The sequence below is a fragment of the Equus caballus genome, chromosome 6, assembly GCF_041296265.1.
Source record: "Equus caballus isolate H_3958 breed thoroughbred chromosome 6, TB-T2T, whole genome shotgun sequence".
Lineage (NCBI taxonomy): Eukaryota > Metazoa > Chordata > Mammalia > Perissodactyla > Equidae > Equus > Equus caballus.
Window position 1 is genome coordinate 48,273,808 of NC_091689.1, and position 19,506 is coordinate 48,293,313.

A 19,506-nucleotide genomic window follows, 5' to 3' on the forward strand; every position below is an offset into this window, starting at 1 on the left:
TTAACTCTGGAAGGAAAAGCTATAGGAGAGGTTAAGAGAGGAGAGGGAGGGAAGGAAGATAGAAAATACTAGATGATCACCAAGAAAATATTGACAAGAATCAGACTGGACAACCATTGGAAAACTTATGATCATAACCTTTGCCCACTGGCAAAAGAGCTGAAAGGAAAACCAAAGGGTGGATGATGATATTTGGTGGCAAGACTGACAACAGCACAAAAGATAAATTAGCTCATGCAGAATGACCAACAACACAAGGATTACCCACAAACGTGCATGGAGTATTAGCAATGGGGGGGTGGGGGGTGAGAGTGATAAGCTGAAGGACGCAGGGAACAGCAAACGAAAGGTGACTGGCGATGGAGCGGGCACGACAGGATGTGGATGATAGGGAGCAGATGGACAACCCAGAGGGGTCCGGGGGAGGACGGGGGGGAGGATGCTGGATGGTAATTTTTTAAAGCAGCGGAAACAAGGATGATGGCAGCTCATAGTGGAGGAAGAGCAGGAGAGGAGGGTTATAACAACCCAGGTAGGGAGGCTAGCAAGGTGACAACCCAGAGGTGGCAGTGGCAGGGACGGGAGGCGTGCTACCTGAGGAAGAAAGTGTCATCCCCAACCAAGTACGCGTACGCTGCAGTGCCTCGGACTTAGTACCTGTAACCGCGGTTGGAGGCTCGGGGCGGAATCCGGTAGACGCTGACGTCGGGCTTCACACACAGGACAGACTCGTACTCCAACTCAGCCGCCATCTTGGCTCTGCTCTCCGCGCCACCGGGGGCGGGGCGTAGGACGCGGGCCGGACAGGGGAGCGGGGAGTTGCGATACGCTCAACTTCCTCTGACGCTACTTCCGCGCGAGTTGGCTTGGTTCCTGAGATTAACCTCGGCCGGCGCGGGTTCGGGGAGCCATGTTGAAACCTGGAAACATGAAGCTGCGCGCCTCGCCATCTTGGGTAATGGCAAAAATGCCCTCCCCGCGCCTGCTTCACGTTATGGAAACCTTCATCCCCGGGAGATAAAGAAGAGCAGTGCTGTCTCGCTCCCGGCAGGTGCCTGCTGTTCTCTCGGAGGACAAGAGCCATCTGGCGAATATTTTTCTTTTAGCAGTCACTTTTTCATCATAGTTGCCAAACGGAAAAGGAGCATCTGCCCGTCGGTGCTCCCAAATTGGGTACCTACAGGAAATGGATGATCCAGTAGTAAACATGGTGAATTTTAACCCTCCAGAGCCTAAATTTTAATAATACCCAGCCTGAGTTAATTGCCTAATAGCACCCTTTTATCTGGGACCTTTCAGAACGGCATCTGTTGAAGTGGGCTGTCGCACTTTGCATGTTTATTCTAGTTATCACTTTGGAAAATTTGACCCTGTTAAACTCTTAAGTGGGATCATCTCAATTCCTGACAAATTCGGGAAAGATAATGAACTATTTAATGGCTGCTATTTATTCCCAGTTCTATTATTATGATAAATCCTACTGAATTGTCTCCGTAAATATATTCCTTGTACACTCAAATGTAAACTTGTCACATTTAAACTCTCACTTAAAAACTATTTAGTTAGCACGGTTAGCAAAGGCAAAACCGATGTACGAACTCGTCTGACTACGACAGCAATGGTCTTCATAATTTCCTTATATTGACTGGTTGAAAACCTGTCTCTCATTTGTCTACTGTATGTAGCAAAGTGGTATCTTAAAATTCAAAAAGAATTATAATATCCATCCCTGGCAAGGATCAGCTACTCTCATACACTGTTGGCAGGAATGTAAATTAGCATTTTGGAACGGAAATTAGTAGAACTGATCAAAATATTGTACATAACCTTCAATTTAGCAAATATGCTAATAGGTATTTTAGAGAAATTCTTACATGCACAAAAAAGTATGTACAAAAATGTTTATCACAGCATTGTTTATACTAGTGAAAAAATGGAAACAACATGAATGTCTACCAATAGAAAATGATTAATGATCCATTACTATAGGATGCTTTGATATATAGATAGATATGTATATTAAATCCATAGAAAGAGATCGAAGATTTAAAAAAAAAAAAAACAGCAAACTTTCCCTTAAAATTTTGGTAATCCTCAACTACTTATGGTTCCCTGAATTGTCCATGATCTTCATATTCTTCATACCTCTATATTCATTAAACCTTGTACCTTAGACACTCTCCCCTAGCCTGTCAATTTGGCAAACTGACATCAGCTCAAATAATATCTCCTCTGTGACTTTTACTTTGATAAATTTTCTCTAATCCTTCCGTTTGCTTCTGTTATACCTTTTCATTGTACCTAATGTATTACTGTAGTTCAGATATCTCCTACTAAACCGTGAGCTCCATGAAGGTGAGAACTTTGCTTTTTCAGCACTCAGCACAATGTCCTTCACATAGTAGGCAATAACAATTGTTGAATAATACAAGATTTATATTTGTCTAATCATTTAACTTAATTTGGCCATTTCCCAAAATTCTCCAATTTCAGGACCCTACATATACTATGCAAAAAATTCAAAGAGTATAAAATGAAAAGCAAAAGTGCACATCTCCATTTACTAACAACATTATGCCAACAAATTCAATAACTTTAATGGTCATTGATGTACACAATTTAGCAAAAATAATTCAAGAAGAGATAGAAAATTTGAATAACCCTATATCTATTAAAAGAATTGAATTCATAACTGAAAACCTTACCACAAAGAAAGCTCTAGGCCCAGGTGACTTCATTGTTGATCAGACATTTTAGGAAGAAATAATAGAAATCCTATACAAACTCTCTTAAAAAACAGAAGAGAAAAAACACATCACAACTAATGTTTATGAGACAATCATTACCTTGATACCAAAACCAGACAAAGATGTTATAAGAAAACAATAGAAAAACATTTCCTCATGAGCAAAAATTCTTAATAAATACCAGTAAGTCAAATCCAGTAATGTTTAAAAGGGGTAATACACCATGACCAAATGAGATTTACCCCTGGAATTTAAGGTTAGTTTGACATTCAAAAATCAATAAATAGAATACACCATATTAACAGTATAAAGAAAAAGCAATAATTATCCCAATAGAAGCAGAAAAAAGAATACAAAAAAAAATCAGTACTCACTCATGATAAAAACTCTCAGAAAACTAGGCATACAAGGGGAATTCCACAATTCAATAAAGGACATCTAAGTAAAACCTACAGCTAACATCATGTTTAATGGTTAAAGATTGTATGCTTTTCTGCTAAGATCAAGAACAAGTGAACAACAAGAGAAGTGTTACACTCTCACCACGTCTGTTATCATCCTAGAAGTCCTAGCCAATACAATAGGGCAAGAAAAAGAAATTAAAAATATACAGATTGGAAAGGAAGGAAAAAAAACTGCCTTGACTTCTTTACTTACATAGAAAATCATGAGGGATCTATAAAAAAACAACAGATCTGAGTTTACCAAAGTTGCAAGATACAAAGTCAGTACACTAAAATCAATTTCATTTCCACATGCTAGCAATAACCAGAAATTGAAATACAAAACAATTTAAAACATTTATAATAGCATCAAAAACCATGGCATACTTTGAAATAAATTTAACACTGCTGAGAGAAATTAAAGTAGACCCCAATAAAAAGAGAGATATACCATGTTTATGTATTGAAAGATTTAATATTGCTAAAAAGTCAGTTCTGCTGAATTGATCCATACATTCAGTGCAATCCCAATCAAAATCTGAGCAGGTGGGGCCGGCGCAGTGGCATAATGGTTAAGTTTGCACACTCCACTTCGGCAACCTGGGGTTCACAGGTTCGGATCCCAGGAACGGACTTACACATTGCTCACTGAGCCATGCTGAGGTGGCATCCCACATTCGAAATGGAGGAAGATTGGCACAGATGTTAGCTCAGGGCCAATCTTCCTCACAAAAAAGAAAATCTAAGCAGGCTTTTTTGTAGAAATCAACAGCCTGATATATAAATGCATATGGAAATACAAAGCCCCTAGAAGAGCCAAAACAACTTAGAAAGTTAAGAACTAAGGTGGAGAATTTTCACTATCTTATTTCGGGAATCCAGATACAAGAATCAGTGCGGGGCCGGCCACGTGGCCAAGTGGTTAAGTTCACGCACTCTGCTTTGGCAGCTACGTGTTTCACCGGTTCGGATCCTGGGCACAGACATGGCACTGCTCATCCCGCCATGCTGAGGCAGTGTCCCACATAGCACAACCAGAGGCACTCACAACTAGAATATACGACTGTGCACTGGAGGGCTCTGGGGACAAGAATTAAAACAAAAAAAAGAATCATCACAGTGTTGCACTGGCATAAGGGTAAACATATAGATCACATAGATCATTGTAACAGGACAGAGGATCGGGAATAGGCCTACAGCTATATAGTCAAATGGTTTTGTTTGTTTGTTTGTTTGTTTTAAACATTTTTTAATTTTTTTCCTTTTTCTCCCCAAAGCCCCCCGGTACATAGTTGTATATTTTTAGTTGTGGGTCCTTCTAGTTGTGGCATGTGGGACGCCACCTCAGCATGACCTGGTGAGTGGTGCCATGTCCGCGTCCAGGATCTGAACCAGCAAAACCCTGGGCCACCGAAGGGGAGAACTCGAACTTAACTACTCGGCCCCGGAGCTGGCCCCTAGTCAAATGATTTTTGGCAAAGATGCCAAAGTAATTCTATGGAGAAAGATGAAGTTTTCAACAAGTGGTGCGGGAACAACTGGTAAAAAATGAATGTCAACCCGTACCTCACACTGTAGACAAACATTAATTCAAATGAATCATAGAGCTATGTGTAAAAGCCAGGGAGCTGGCCCCATGGCATCCCACGTGCCACAACTAGAAGGACCCACAACTAAAATATACAACTATGTACTGGGTGGCTTTGGGGAGAATAAGGAAAAATAAAAAATAAAAGCTAAAACTTCTAGGGAAAAAGAAATCTGTACAAACTTAGGGTAGGCAAAGATCTTTTAGATAAAACACAAAAACCACAAACCATAAAATATTTGATAAATTAAGATTCATAAAAATTGAAAATCTCTGTACTTCAAAAGATACCATTACCACTAAGAAAGCCACAGACTAAGAGAAAATATTCACAATACATATATCTGACAAAGGACTTGTATTCAAAATATATATATGTATGTTAAATTAAATTGAAACCACAATGAGATAACGCTACGCAACTAATAGAATGGCTTAGAAAGAAAACTTGACAACAGCAAAATGCTGGCAAGACTATGGAATAAAGATATGGAGCAACTTTCGTACAGTGCTAGTGGGGAGTTAAAATGGTGCAACCATTTTAGAAAACAAAGTTTAGTATTTTCTTAAAAGTTAAACATACATTTATCATATGACCCAGCATTCCACTCCAAGATATTTACCCAAGGGAAATTAAAATATAGGTTCACAAAAAGACATATATACAAATGTTCATAACAGCTTTGTTTACAGTAGTCAAAAACTGAAAATAACACAAATGTCTATCAGCAGGTTAATGAGTAAACAAATTGTGGTATATCCTTGTAATAGAATACTGTCATATTGACAAAGGCTTAATATCCTTAATATATAAAGAACTCTCGCAACTCAACCGCAAAACATCAAACAACCCAATCAAAAAATGGGCTGGAGACATGAACAGACATTTCTCCAAAGAAGATATACTGATGGCCAATAGGCACATGAAAAGATGCTCATCATCGCTGATCATCAGGGAAATGCAAATCAAAACTACACTAAGGTATCACCTTACACCCGTTAGAATGACAAAAATATCTAAAACTATTAGCAACAAATGTTGGAGAGGTTGCGGAGAAAAAGGAACCCTCACACACTGCTGGTGGGAATGCAAACTGGTGCAGCCACTATGGAAAACAGTATGGAGATTCCTCAAAAAACTGAAAATAGAACTACCATACAATCCAGCCATTCCACTACTGGGTATTTATCCAAAGAGCCTGAAGTCAGCAATCCCAAAAGTCCTGTGCACCCCAATGTTTATTGCAGCACTGTTTACAATAGCCAAGACGTGGAAGCAACCTAAGTGCCCAGCAACAGATGAATGGATAAAGAAGATGTGGTACATATATACAATGGAATACTACTCAGCTGCAAAACAGAACAAAATCATTCCATTTGCAATAACATGGATGGACCTTGAGAGAATTATGTTAAGTGAAATAAGTCAGCGAGAGAAAGGTAATCTGTGTATGACTCCACTCATATGAGGAATTTAAAACTATGGACCAAGAACAGTTTAGTGGATACCAGGGGAAAGGTGGGGTTGGGGGTCGGCACAAAGGGTGAAGTGGTGCACCTACAACATGACTGACAAACATTAATGTACAATTGAAATTTCACAAGATTGTAACCTATCAATAACTCAATAAAAAAAATAATAAAAAAGAATACTGTCATATTGACATACAATAGTAATAAAATAAATAGAAGAGCAATAAAGAGGACCAAACTGCTAATACTCAGTGATGGCAATAAAAAGGTTTGAACTACTAATACCCACAATGACATGGCTAGATCTCAAAAACATATTGAATGAAAGAAGCCAGACCCAAAAGAGTACATACTGTATGACTCCACTTATACAAAATCCTAAAAAAGAGTGGTCTATCGTAACAGAAAGTAGATAACTGGTTGCCTGGTACCAAAGGTGATCAGGGATTAAACAGGAAAATACACAAGGCTATTTGGGGTGGGGGTGTGATGGAAATGTCCTATATCTTGACTACCTTATTGGTTACACAAAGTGTATGTACTAGTCAAGACTCAAGAAAGTATATACTTAAAATGCATGCATTTTTATTGTATGTAAATTATAATAAAAAATACTTTTTAAAAATTTTAAAGTCCACTTCCTTACTCCTCAGGATCCATTCTCCTTTCATTCTCCATTGAATTAACTATTGTAAACAATTTTTTGTATATTCGTTCCTGGTATTTTCTATGCATTGTGCATTTATAAGTATGTGTGTTGTGAGTATATGAATTTACACAAATGGAATCATACTATACATAGTGTCTGCATTTTGCTTTTTACTTAACAATACATCAAGACACCTTTTTATGTCAGTACACATAGGTAGACCTCAAACTTCAACGTTTCATACATTCCATTCAAAGACTACCTATTGAATCTTTTCAAACTGCCTATAAGTTAAATTAATAAGATTTACTTTCAAAAAATCAGTCAATCATTGGAAGGTAGTATAAGTATAGGAACTTTGAATTAGGAGACATACTTAGACATTATTTAATAGTCTTTTCCAAGCGTTTTTATTTACTATGACCCAAAGTAAGAATACATTTTATATTAGAACCCAATGCACCCATATATATACTAGCAGATATGTAACTGAAATAAAGGTTTCCCAAAATATTACCCTTACTAAACATGATGGCAGTTTGTAGTTTTTATTGTGTTTTATTCCATCCTGTTCTTTTTTATGTTGTTGCTCTCCACCCACAAAATTGATTTCAATACACACTAGTAACTCTTGACCCACAGTGAAAAACTAAAAAGAGATCTAACACTGCTCATGGTTTCACAGCTTAAAACAAAAAGTAATTAAGGAAGACAAAGAGCATTTCTAATGATTAGATCATATGCTAAGATCATTATGTACCTTGTACTCTATTTTTGGGGTCATTAACACTCCACTTGCTGTACAATAAAGTCTAAGCTCCTTAGCTAGATGATTCTTCATAATCTTGTCCCAGCTTTTCCTTCCAGCCACACCTAGAGACAGCTTTCACACCCTCTTCCTCACTCTCACTCCCAATGTCCTCTCTAGCTTAGCTGATCACATTGCCATAATTTTCCAAACACACCGTCCTCATTCATGTTAAGTACATTTGCTCAGGCTGAAATGCTCTTCCCATTCATTCCTTGGTAAAATGCCTTCAGAAATTATTTAAATATCAGTTTCTCTGAGAAGCTGTCCTCAACTTCCCTAAATAGAGCTAGTAACTCCCTCCTTTATGCTCCCAAAACATTTTTTATACTTCAGTTTTAGTTCTTATCATATTGCATTCAACTGCTTATAGGTGTGTCTATTTTCCAAGGGCAAGAAACATGTTTGTATTTTCCCACCATCTATCATAGTTTTCAGAATATAGTAAGAACTCTGTACATTTTTTTGTTAAATGAATGATCATTTCTGTCCATCTTTCGGGGATAATTTGTTCTTTCTGAATCAAGAACATTTAAAATGTCTCAGCTGGAATTCACCTCTGCCCACCACTAGGGGGAAGTAGCAACACAATTCAAAAGTTCTGGACTGGAGAATAGATGGTCCCAGAAATTAAGCAAATTTTCCCATATGTGTGACTTTCCAAGATTATGTGATTTAACCAAAAGCCATTTTTGTTGGAAATGACGGAGGCCGCATCCATCTAAATCTTGATTACTTTTAGATATAATTTAACATAAAAGTAAAAGACATGGCTTTCTTGACATCTCCACCAGTTAACATATTTCTCAGCTCTTTCTTTGCCACACACAAAAAGTTATTTATCACAGATTCTTAAATTCTGATTTGCCTTTGCTCAGGGTACTGTTATCTGTTATGAAATGGTACTCGCTAAAGTATAATTTTCCTAAGTGCTGAGGTTGCTGCAAAAGCAGTGATAAAAATTGTAATGAGATTTAAATCATAATTTACAGATCTTTCTTACTTAGAATGGACCTTAGCGATCTTATAGTTAAATCCCACATTTTACATATGAGAGACTTGAATCCCAGACTTACTAAATCATTTGTCCAAAGACACAGTTGGTGCTGCAGCCAGAATTGGAACTTAGTGTCTCATGATTTACAAACTAACGCTCCCTCACCACACCACGCTATCTGCTACAAGAAACACCCAAGACATTGGTTCAAAAATAGTACACTTGTGCAGTTTTGTACACACATCTGTGCTTTTCATTTGATATAAACCATAAAGATAACTTCACAAGTACACAAAGTTATATGGGATATTTATGGCAGTATTTTTGTAATTAAAAATGGAAATAATCAAAATGTCCATCAGTCTGATCAATTCCATAAATAAATAAATTACTATACTTTTACCAATCAAGTACTACGTGTCCATTAGAATTTGAGATTGATCTATATGTTGATATAAAAAGGTAAATTGATAAGTGAAAACTGCAAGGTACATAAGAAAAAGTATACTATTAGGTCATTTGTATAAAAAATGAATATAAAATATTGAGGTTTGATAGGCATAAAATAATTGTGGAACTATAGCAGAGACACCTAACGGGTGCTGTTATTTCTGGGAAATACAAAAGGGAAAAGAAGAGAAACTCTTTTTCATTTTATACCCTTCTTTATATTACCCTTATAATAATAGCAATAACTTGCAAAAGTAAATCAAGAACTGTTCACATAAAATTTTAAAACATGAGGGGCTGGCCCCGTGGCCGAGTGGTTAAGTTTGCGCGCTCCGCTGCAGGCGGCCCAGTGTTTCGTTAGTTCGAATCCTGGGCGCGGACATGGCACTGCTCATCAGACCACGCTGAGGCAGCGTCCCACATGCCACAACTAGAAGAACCCACAACGAAGAATACACAACTATGTACCGGGGGGCTTTGGGGATAAAAAGGAAAAAATAAAATCTTTAAAAAAAAAAAAAAAAATTTTTAAACATGAAAATAAAACTATGTTTTGCTTATGGAGTCATACATATATAAAATAAAAGCACAGAAGTATGTTAAGACCTTAATAAAGCTGATTAGTTACAACTTGATAAAGCTGATGTTAATTATATTTTTGCATTCTTATTCATCTGTTTTAAATATTCCATAATAATAACATGGAGAATGAGAGTCCAAAAAGCAAAAGCTAGAAATTAAATAATGAAGAAATGGCCTTATAAATTACTGAGTGATATAAGTTGCAGAATTATATCTATAGTTTAAAATGAGTATATGCAATGTTCACACAACACAACATTTGCTTACATGTATATCAAAGATTATTTAAAAGGATACACACTACATTTAATAGCAGTCACCTCCTGGGAAACGGACTTGGGAAGAGGAGAAGTAGAGAAAGAATTTTCACTTTTTTTACTTTATACATGTTGCATTTGATTTTTACAGTGAGCAAGTATTATTTTTTTAATTCAAAAACTGAACATTTTTAAAAGTTAGAAACATTGTTCTAGCTTTAGGATAAGTTCACAGTGTTTTAATTAAATAGTAAATGAAGTCAGACATTGACAAAATCTAGCCTTTCCTACTCCTTGCTCCCCAGTGTTCTGCTGCAGCCCCTATGTCAGGCTAAACTGGCCCAGTTTGTGAATTTACCATCTCTAAACCTGAGGGGTAATAAATTCTAACTTTGTCCAGTTGATTTACTGCTGTATCCCCAATACCGAAAACGGTGCCTGACGAGGAGCATACTGGCTAAGAAGATAGGCTCTGCAGGCCAACTGTCAGGTTCCAGTTCTGCCATTTAAATAGTGGTGTGAACTTGGATAATTCATTAGCCTTTTTGCATCTCAGTGTCCTTTTTGACAATGACATACTAAATGAGGTACTAACATTAGTGTCTATCTCATCAATGGAATGTTATGAGAATTAAATGACAAACAGTCAATGAAGTACTTAGTACAGTGTCTGGTAGATAAGCCCTCAATGTGTAAGATATTGCTAATATTAATAATAATTTACTTTTGAAATAAGAATTATGTTTGTTTAGCTAAATATAAACATTGACACACTCATTTTTAGTATTTCAGAAGCTATACAATAGAGAACATAATAACTAAAATGGAATTACCATTCTAACACCATTTTCCCCTACATGGCTGACAAATGTGACCAATGTAGTGTGATTGGAGAAATTTAAAAGGAGCATTTCATCTGAAATGAGTATGTGTTAAACGGTAGTTTATAATAAGAAATATTTATCTTGGTTTCTGCCGCCGGTTCCTGACACAGAGCTCCTAAAACCCTTTTTAAATTCCTAAGAGACAAGAGCACTAGCAGCATCTTTTGTTCTAATATTTGCTCTTTGACCCTAGTGCCTGACACAGGGCTCCTGAAACACTTGTAATTTCCTGGGTGATAGGAGTGTCTTTTGTTCTAATGGGGTGACTCCGGGTGGGCTCCTTGATGAGTGCTGATCACTGGAAAGACCAAGCCACGATTAGAAGTCTGGAATTTTCAGCCCCCACCCCCCATTCTCTTGAGAAGGAAGAAAAGCTGAAAATGGAGTTAATGATCGATCATGCTTACATGGGGAAGCCTCCATAAGATTCCCAAAAGTATGGGATCCAGAGAGTTTCCAGGTTGGTGAACACATCCGTGTATAGGGGTGGGTGAACACACCCCAACCCCATGGGGACAGAAGCTCCTGCACTTGGGACCCACCCAGACCTCATCCTATGTATCTCTTTATCTGGCTGTTCATCTGTACCCTTTGTCATATCCTTAAATAAACTGGTAAACATGTTTCCCTGTGTTCTGTGAGCCATCTAGCAAATAATCAAATCCAAGGGGGAGTAGATCATGGGAACCTCAAATTTGTAGCCAAGTTGGACAGAAGTTTTGGGTAACCTGGGGACCTACCACTCATGATAAGCCTCTGAAATGGGGGGCAGTCTTGTAGGACTGAGCTCTTAATCTGTGGGATCTGATGCTACCTTCAGGTAGATAATGTCAGAATTAAGTTAAATTGTAAGGCACCCAACTGGTGTCACGGAATTGTTTGATATGGGGAAAAAACCCCACAGATTTGGTGACCAGAAGTGGTGTCAGCTGTGTGAAAGTAAAGGAGACACACAAGAGATGAAGAACTGTGTTTTTCCCTACAAAGAGGAAAAAAGTGGGTGATTTTCCAACCCAGTGTGTTTATTATGTATCACCACTTTCTTTTGTCTACATTCTAGTGGAGATGAAACGGGGGAAAAAAGCAAAGGAGAAAGGAAATGGAGAAGACATTTTCTAAATAATGCACAAATAGGATAGCTAACCTGAAAAATCCATAAAAATTTCCTCAAAAATGTATCTAGACTGGACAGCTCATCTTCAACAAAGGTGCCAAGAACATACAATGGAGAAAAGATAGTCTCTTCAATAAATGGTGTTGGGAAAACTGGACAGCCACATGCAAAAGAATGAAAATAGACCATTATCTCACACCATACACAAAAACAAACTCAAAATTGAAGACTTGAAGATAAGTCCTGAAACCATAAAACTCCTGGAAGACAATATCGGTAGTACACTCTTTGACATCAAACTTAAAGGGATCTTTTCAAATACCATGTCTTCTCAGACAAGGGAAACAAAAGGAAAAATAAACAAGTGGCAGTTCATTAGACTAAAGAGCTTCTGCAAGGTAAAAGAAAGTAGGATGAAAACAAAAAGACAACCCACCAATCTGGATAAAATATTTGCAAATCATATATCCGACAGGGGTTAATCTCCATAATATATAAGGAATTCACACAACTGAACAATAAAGGCAATAAAAAAACAAACAGCCCAATCAAAAAATGGGCAGTGGATATAAACAGACATTTTTCCAAAGAAGATATAGATGGCCAATAAACGCATGAAAGGATGTTCCACATCACTAATCATCTTGGAAATGCAAATCAAAACTACACTAAGATACCACCTTACACCTGTTAAAATGGCTCTAATCACTAAGACAAAAAAATAACAAATGTTGAAGAAGGTGTGGAGAAAAGGGAACCCTCATCCACTGCTGGTGGGAATGCAAACTGGTGCAGCCACTATGGAAAACAGTATGGAGGTTCCTCAAAAAACTAAAAATAGAACTACCATATGACCAGCTATCCCACTACAGGGTATCTACCCAAACAACTTGAAATCTACAACCCAAAGTAACATATGTACCCCTATGTTCATTGCAGCACTATTCACAATAGCCAAGACATGGAAACAATCCAAGTGCCCTTCGACCAAGGATTGGATAAAGAAGATGTGGTATATATATATACAATGGAATACTACTCAGCCACAAAAAAGACAAAATCATCCCATTTGCAACACCATGGATGGACCTCGAGGGGGTTATGCTAAGCAAAATAAGCCAGACTGAGAAAGACAAAAACCAAATGGTTTCACTCATATGTGGAATATAAACAAACACATGGACAAAGAAAACAGTTCAGTGGTTACCAGAGGAAGGGGGATGGGGGGTGGACACAGGAGGTGAAGGGGAGCACCTATGTGGTGACAGTCAAGAAATAATGTACAACTGAAATTTCACAATGATGTAAACTATTATGAACTCAATCAAAAAATAAAAATTAAAAAAAATTTATCTAGACCCACATTAATGAGAGCCATCCACTCCCCAATAGTCCTGAATCCTGTCACCCCGCCCCGAAAAATTCCTATGGCTTCTCATTACACTGGTTGAATGCTAACTGAAACCTTTTCCCCTTGTCCACTTTCATTTCATGAAACTAAAGTCACAAAGGGTGTTAATGAAACTCAATTTACTTCCCCATCAGTCTCCCTTCTTCAGCTGTCCTAGATACATCCTGTAATACATACTTAGATACATACTATAGAAAATCAATAACCAACAAATGAACAGAAGAAACAAAGTTCGTTGAATTTTCTTTAAACCACTCAGATTTGAATGATTCATCATGCCAAATTTTCCTAATTTATTCAAGATCCAAGCATAAGTGCTTGGATAAGTATTTGTTATTATCATGAGATTAAGAGTTCTTTGTTTTGTTTTATTTACCTTTCCACTGAATTACTTTACTTTCTGGGTGACTTTGTTCTTCAATTTGTGCTCCTACTTGGTTTTACTATAACTGTGTGCAGGGGCTGGCCCCATGACGTAGCAGTTAAGTTCGTGTGCTCTGTTTTGGTGGCCTGGGGTTCACCGGGCCAGATCCCAGGCTTGGACCTATGCACTGCTCATCAAGCCATGTTGTGGCAGGCATCTCACATACAAAACAGAGGAAGATTGGCACAGATGTTAGCTCAGGGCCAATCTTCCTTAGCAAAAAGAGGAGGATTGGCAGCAGATGTTAGCTCAGGGGCTAATCTTCCTCAAAAAAAAAAAAAATTATAACTATGTACATAATTAGGGAGTTATATTGTAGGGCGGAGAGAGTATGTCTAATCTACATCCTTTAGAGCCATGGGTTGGAATTTGATTTGACAGAAAGGATGTGACTTAACACTGGGAAAAGAACATTCTGTAAATTATTTGCTACACATCCAAGATGAGAGAATAGTTTTGATCTAATGGACAACTGGAAGCCTCATTAGTTTTTTGACATAATAACTGCTAACATTTATTGAGTGCTTGTGTGCCAGCATTAAGCGTTTTCCATGTATTAATTCATTTATTCTTAACAATTCCATAAAGTAGGTACAGCAAATATTCCCCAAATCAGTCATTGCCCAGACAGGAAAATAGAAACCATTATAGGTACTTGAAACAGGATATTTAATACAAGGACTTGGTTGCAAAAGTATTGGAAGGACTAGAGAAATAAATGGGGAGAAGATGATATAACTGCAAGGGGCTGTTCCTTACAAGTGGAAGAGAAAAATAGCAAAGGGTATTACCTAGAACAGGCAAGTATGTACTTATCTTTGAGATTGGGGGTTCTTGCTGCTGCTTAGCAGGAATCAAGGAACTCAGTCTTGTGGCTGCTGCTGAAAGCAGTAATCCTGCTAGAGCACCCAGTAGCCAGCAGCTGCCACAGTCACACCTGCCACCTCCATTGCTGGAGCCCACCAGAGTTGTCTGCTTCTGCAGGAGCCAGAAGCTGAGTGATTCCCCTTCAATCTCTCTTTCTTTTATTTTAGTAGTTTTAATGTTTATTCTATTTTATAGTTTTTATTCTTTTACTTTTAAAATAGATTTGCAATTTCTGTGCACAAACTAAGTTCCAGAATCAAATGTAATGATTCCTTTTTCTCTTCACTTTCCAAGAGCACATGAACATGCCCCTCTGGCAGAAACTATTTAGAACCCAGTGGAGAGAAAGCCTAGGAAGTGTAGCAGCCAGGCTTCCAATAGAGGGATAATAAGGAAGGAGGGGAATGGCTTGAGTCTCAATAGATAGTATCTGACATACTCCCCATTTTACAGAAGAGGAAATGAAGACACAGAGTTTGAATAACTTCTGTACAGTCGCACAATTAATAAGTGGCAGAGCTGAGATTCAAAGTCAGGCTCTCTACTTACCTTCCGTTACTCCTTAGTATGTTCTTTTTACTCTAGCCAAACCACTTTACTTGTGCCATTTACTCACACATTGGGCTCACCTCCACCTTAATATGTGCTTATGTTTCCCCCTTTCTGAACGTCTCTTTCATCTTCTCTCTCCCTGCCCAAACAGAAGAATTATAGATTGTGAGATGTAAAAGAAATCTTAAAGACCATTCAATACAACTCTTTAACTTTACACCTAAAAATAAATTTCTAGGTCAAGTGTCTAGCCTAAGGTCAAGTAGTTATTACAAAAACTGGAACTCAAATTTCCAATCTAGTGCTTTTTTCATCTCAAAAATCTTCTTCCATTAAATTTTCCTAGTTAATTCTAACCACCATCAGTCTTGCCCTTTGCTGGCTAGCCATAGCATTTGTCTGTGTCATCCAGTTTTTGGCACTTGGTATATTTAGTTTAGAATATAGTTGACTGCATACAGTCTAATGATTGAGCTAATCATTTTTCATCAAAATCTTTAAGGGCAGAAACTTTGTCATATATTTATTTTTAATTCTCTCCTAAAAAACAGGCTAGAGATCCGATGACTCTAAAATTTCTTATTTGGGTCAAATGAATACAGATCTCCATCACTGAAACTGTAGAATTAATCAGTGACTCATAAAAGGTTTTAATGTGACTGCCTTTGTAATATATATTCAAACTTTCATTCTGTCCAAAGCATATGATCTCTGCTTAGAAATTTTTAATTAGATACTAAAAAGGAAGAAAACACAAGTGAACTACATAAATTTCCCTCAATTTTCCACATTATACCACGAAACAACTAGTACTTTATAAGAGACAAAAGTCATCCTAGAAATTGGAGCACGATTCCCAAGATGTTTTCAGTAATTTCCTTCCTGATCTGAAAATCCAAGGAATCCAGCTATAAATGCTCCAACTGGTTTTAATTGCTTTATAATCTTTAGAGAGAAAGGAATCAGTAAAACTGAATCCACACCAGAAACAACTTTAAAGACTCAAATTAACTCTTTGAATTGTACTCAAAAGTTAACAATCTTTTCGACCAGTCATTCATTCATTCATTGGTGCCCCAAACATGTATTATACCAGGCACGATAGGAGGCAATGGATATAGAAACAAATTTATGGTCTAGCAGGGTAGAGAGACAGATAAATTATTACTTTATAGCACTATTAATGCCTGTCAAATTCCTACCTACCCTCAAAGCCCAGCTCAAGTGCCACCTCTTCCATGCATCATCTTCCTGTTTGCTTCAATGAAAATTAGTCTTTCCCTCTTCCGTGTTCCCAGAGTATGTTGTGCCCTCCTAGCAGCCCTGACTGTGTTATAATTATATATATGTCTCAATTATTCTGCATTTCCTCCAGGGCAAAGCACGGTGTCTATAGTAGGGGCAGAATACGTGTTTATGATGTTAAACTTAATAATAAAGACCTTACCTTTTGCAAGTGGAAAAGATGCTCTCACCACTGTTGCTGGGAGTGTAAATTGGTGGAGTCTCCTTAGTGGGAAATTCCATCTTTCAAAAATTTCAATGCACATGCTCTTACATTTAGCAATTACACTTCTAGGAACTTACTCTACAGAAATATTTATAGATGTATAAAACACAAGAGTGCTCACTGAAGCATTGTTTATAACTGCTGCAAAGGATTCCTGGACCCAATTTCTAATTTGGCAGGGCAGGGCGGGTGGCAGGCAATGGACACCAGCAGGGTGTCTGAAAATTCAACTCAATTCTGACACTATCTACCCAGAGATAGCATCAGATTCCACAGGTTGAGGGCTCAGTCCTATGAGAATATCCCCCACTCCCCTACTTCAGACACCAGTCATAAGCCCAGGTTGTTACCCGTACTTCTGACCAACTGGCTATAAATCAGAGGTTCTCATAACTTCCTCCTTGGATTTGATTAATTTGCTAGAGTGACTCACAGAGCTCAGAGAAACATTTTACTTGCTAGATTACTGGTTTATTATAAAAGGATACAACTCAGGAACAGTCAGATAGAAGAGATGCATAGGGCAAGACATGGGGAAAGCATGCCACTCTCCCAAATCTCCACATGTTCCCCAACTAGGAAGCTCTCCAAACCCTGTCCTTTTTGGTTTTTATGGAGGCTTCATTACATAGGTTGATTAAATGATCGGCCACTGGCAATTGATTCAAACTCCAGCCCCTCTCGCCTCCCTGGAGGTGTTGGGGGGCGGAGACTGAAAGTTCCAACCCTCTAATCACATGGTTGGTTTTCCTGGTGACCAGCTCACATCCTCAGGTGCTTCCAAAAGTTACCTTACTCACAAAACAAAAGACACTTTATCACTCTCAATGCTTCAGAAGTTCCAAGGGTTTTGGGAGCTGTAAGCCAGGAACTGTGAATGAAGACCAAATATATATGAAAAATATATTTTGGTCATATGAATGATCAAATATGTATTTCTTATAAATCACAATACCACAACTGTTTAAAACTGGATAAAAACAGAATATTCAACAACAGGGGAATAATTGATTAAATGGAATAATATGGAGCAATTAGAAAAGTATGATGTGGGCCACTTTATCTATATCCTGAAATGAAAAGATAAGTAGAAAAAGCAGGATAAAACATGTTTGGTGAAATTACATTTGTATTTATGAAAGGGATTACCTGCTTGGAGCAAAACTAGGGTAGCTGGGAGTTCAGGAAATTCTAGTTTTTGCTTTTATATTTAAGTCTTTTACCATGGAAATGAATTACTTTATACATGTGTGTATATATATTATATATTATATATTATACATATATAATTTATGGTAATACTGTCTCTTTTGTATGCTTTGTATCTCTGCTTTGTGAATAGCTTCATTATTCAATGTTTCCAAATATTGGATTAAAAAAATGAATGTAATTAATAGAATTACATGCACTAACATGAAAATATGTTCTGATATATTAAGTGAAAAAAGTTAAAAAATCACGTGCAAATTATAATCTCGAATTTGTTTGAACCTCTTTTTTAAAAACTGTGTGTTGGGGGTCATTCCCGTGGCCGAGTGGTTAAGTTCATGTGCTCTGCTTCGGCAGCCCAGGGTTTCGCTGGTTCGGACCCTGGGCACGGACATGGCACCACTCATCAAGCCATGCTGAGGCGCTGTCCCACATGCCACAACTAGAAGGACCCACAACTAAAAATATACAACTATGTACCTGGGGGCTTTGGGAAGAAAAAGGAAAAATAAAATCTTAAAAAAAAAAATGTGTGTTGTATTTAGAAAAAATTCACTAAGAATGAATACTAATCTACTAAAAATAGTTACATCTGGGCAATGGAATTGGAAATGAAAACCTTCATTCTTTTACCCTTTATACTTACATATTATTTTAATTTATCTTTGTTTAGAAGTATGTACTACTCTAGTAATTAGAAAATAACAAGGGAAAGAAAGAAATAAAACAATAAAACTCAACTCTTGGCATTTTTCTTGGGTCTTTCTGCCTCAAAAATATTACACGGTTATTTGACTGCAAACACGAGGAGAAGCAACTATCATTGTTTGGACAATAAGCTGATTAATATGGACTGAAGCCTTTACCATAGGTGATAGTGATCAAATACATTTGACCCAAATAAACTTTATTTCCTATGCATACATGTAAATGAATAATGTGCGTGAGAATTCTTTACAACCTACACTTTAAGCAGAAATCATCACTCAAGGTCACTCTTCCGTCCTCTGCTCTCCTTCCTGATGAAATCGTCTAAGTGACGAGACTTCTGCCTGTCCCCCAGTGCCTGACGCACTCTCCCACCCACCGGCCTCTGATATGCTGCTCTCACACTCTAAACAACTTTCCAGCTTTGTCTGCCTATGGAAGTCCTGCAGTTCTTTAAGGGCTTGCTCAGATCTTATTTCTACATTAAGATTTTCCTAGATGGCCCCAGGCTAAATATACCCCTACCTATGACATCTATTATTACATCTATCACAGGCTGCGTCATATTACAGTTTTTTGTGTATAGGTGCATATTCCCACTGGATTGTGAATCTCTAGAGATTAGAATACAGTTTACTTCAGCTGATTTTGCCATGGCAGACTTCTTCACACATATTCAGAATTTAAGAGATGTTACTTGAGATTCCTTACCTGGGGTTCTGTGGGTCCTTCCTCCCAGCTGCTCTCCATCCTCACCCTCACATACCATAGGGTCTTTTTTTTTTTTTGCATTTCTAAAACAAAACAAAACAAAAGCAAAAATCTATAAGTGA

The 19,506-nt window shown here is 37.6% G+C and overlaps 1 protein-coding gene across 4 annotated transcripts in view; it reads right to left on the reverse strand.

The window, feature by feature from the left end:
• The window catches only part of NECAP1 (NECAP endocytosis associated 1), a 30,674-nt gene that overhangs the window by 10,902 nt on the left and 266 nt on the right, over positions 1-19,506 (reverse strand). Inside the window, exons 2-5 of one of the 4 annotated variants that reach the window (XM_070270970.1) lie at positions 19,385-19,467; positions 15,324-15,385; positions 2,706-2,788; positions 658-1,177 (exon numbers count right to left, since the gene is read on the reverse strand). In XM_070270970.1, coding sequence (XP_070127071.1) covers positions 658-752 — 95 coding nt within the window. In that variant the 5' untranslated portion in view covers positions 753-1,177; positions 2,706-2,788; positions 15,324-15,385; positions 19,385-19,467. Of the gene's footprint in view, positions 1-657; positions 1,178-2,705; positions 4,135-15,243; positions 15,386-16,693; positions 17,418-19,384; positions 19,468-19,506 lie in introns of those variants that run through there. The other 3 variants (XM_070270968.1, XM_070270971.1, XM_001498661.5) reach the window with 3 other exon arrangements.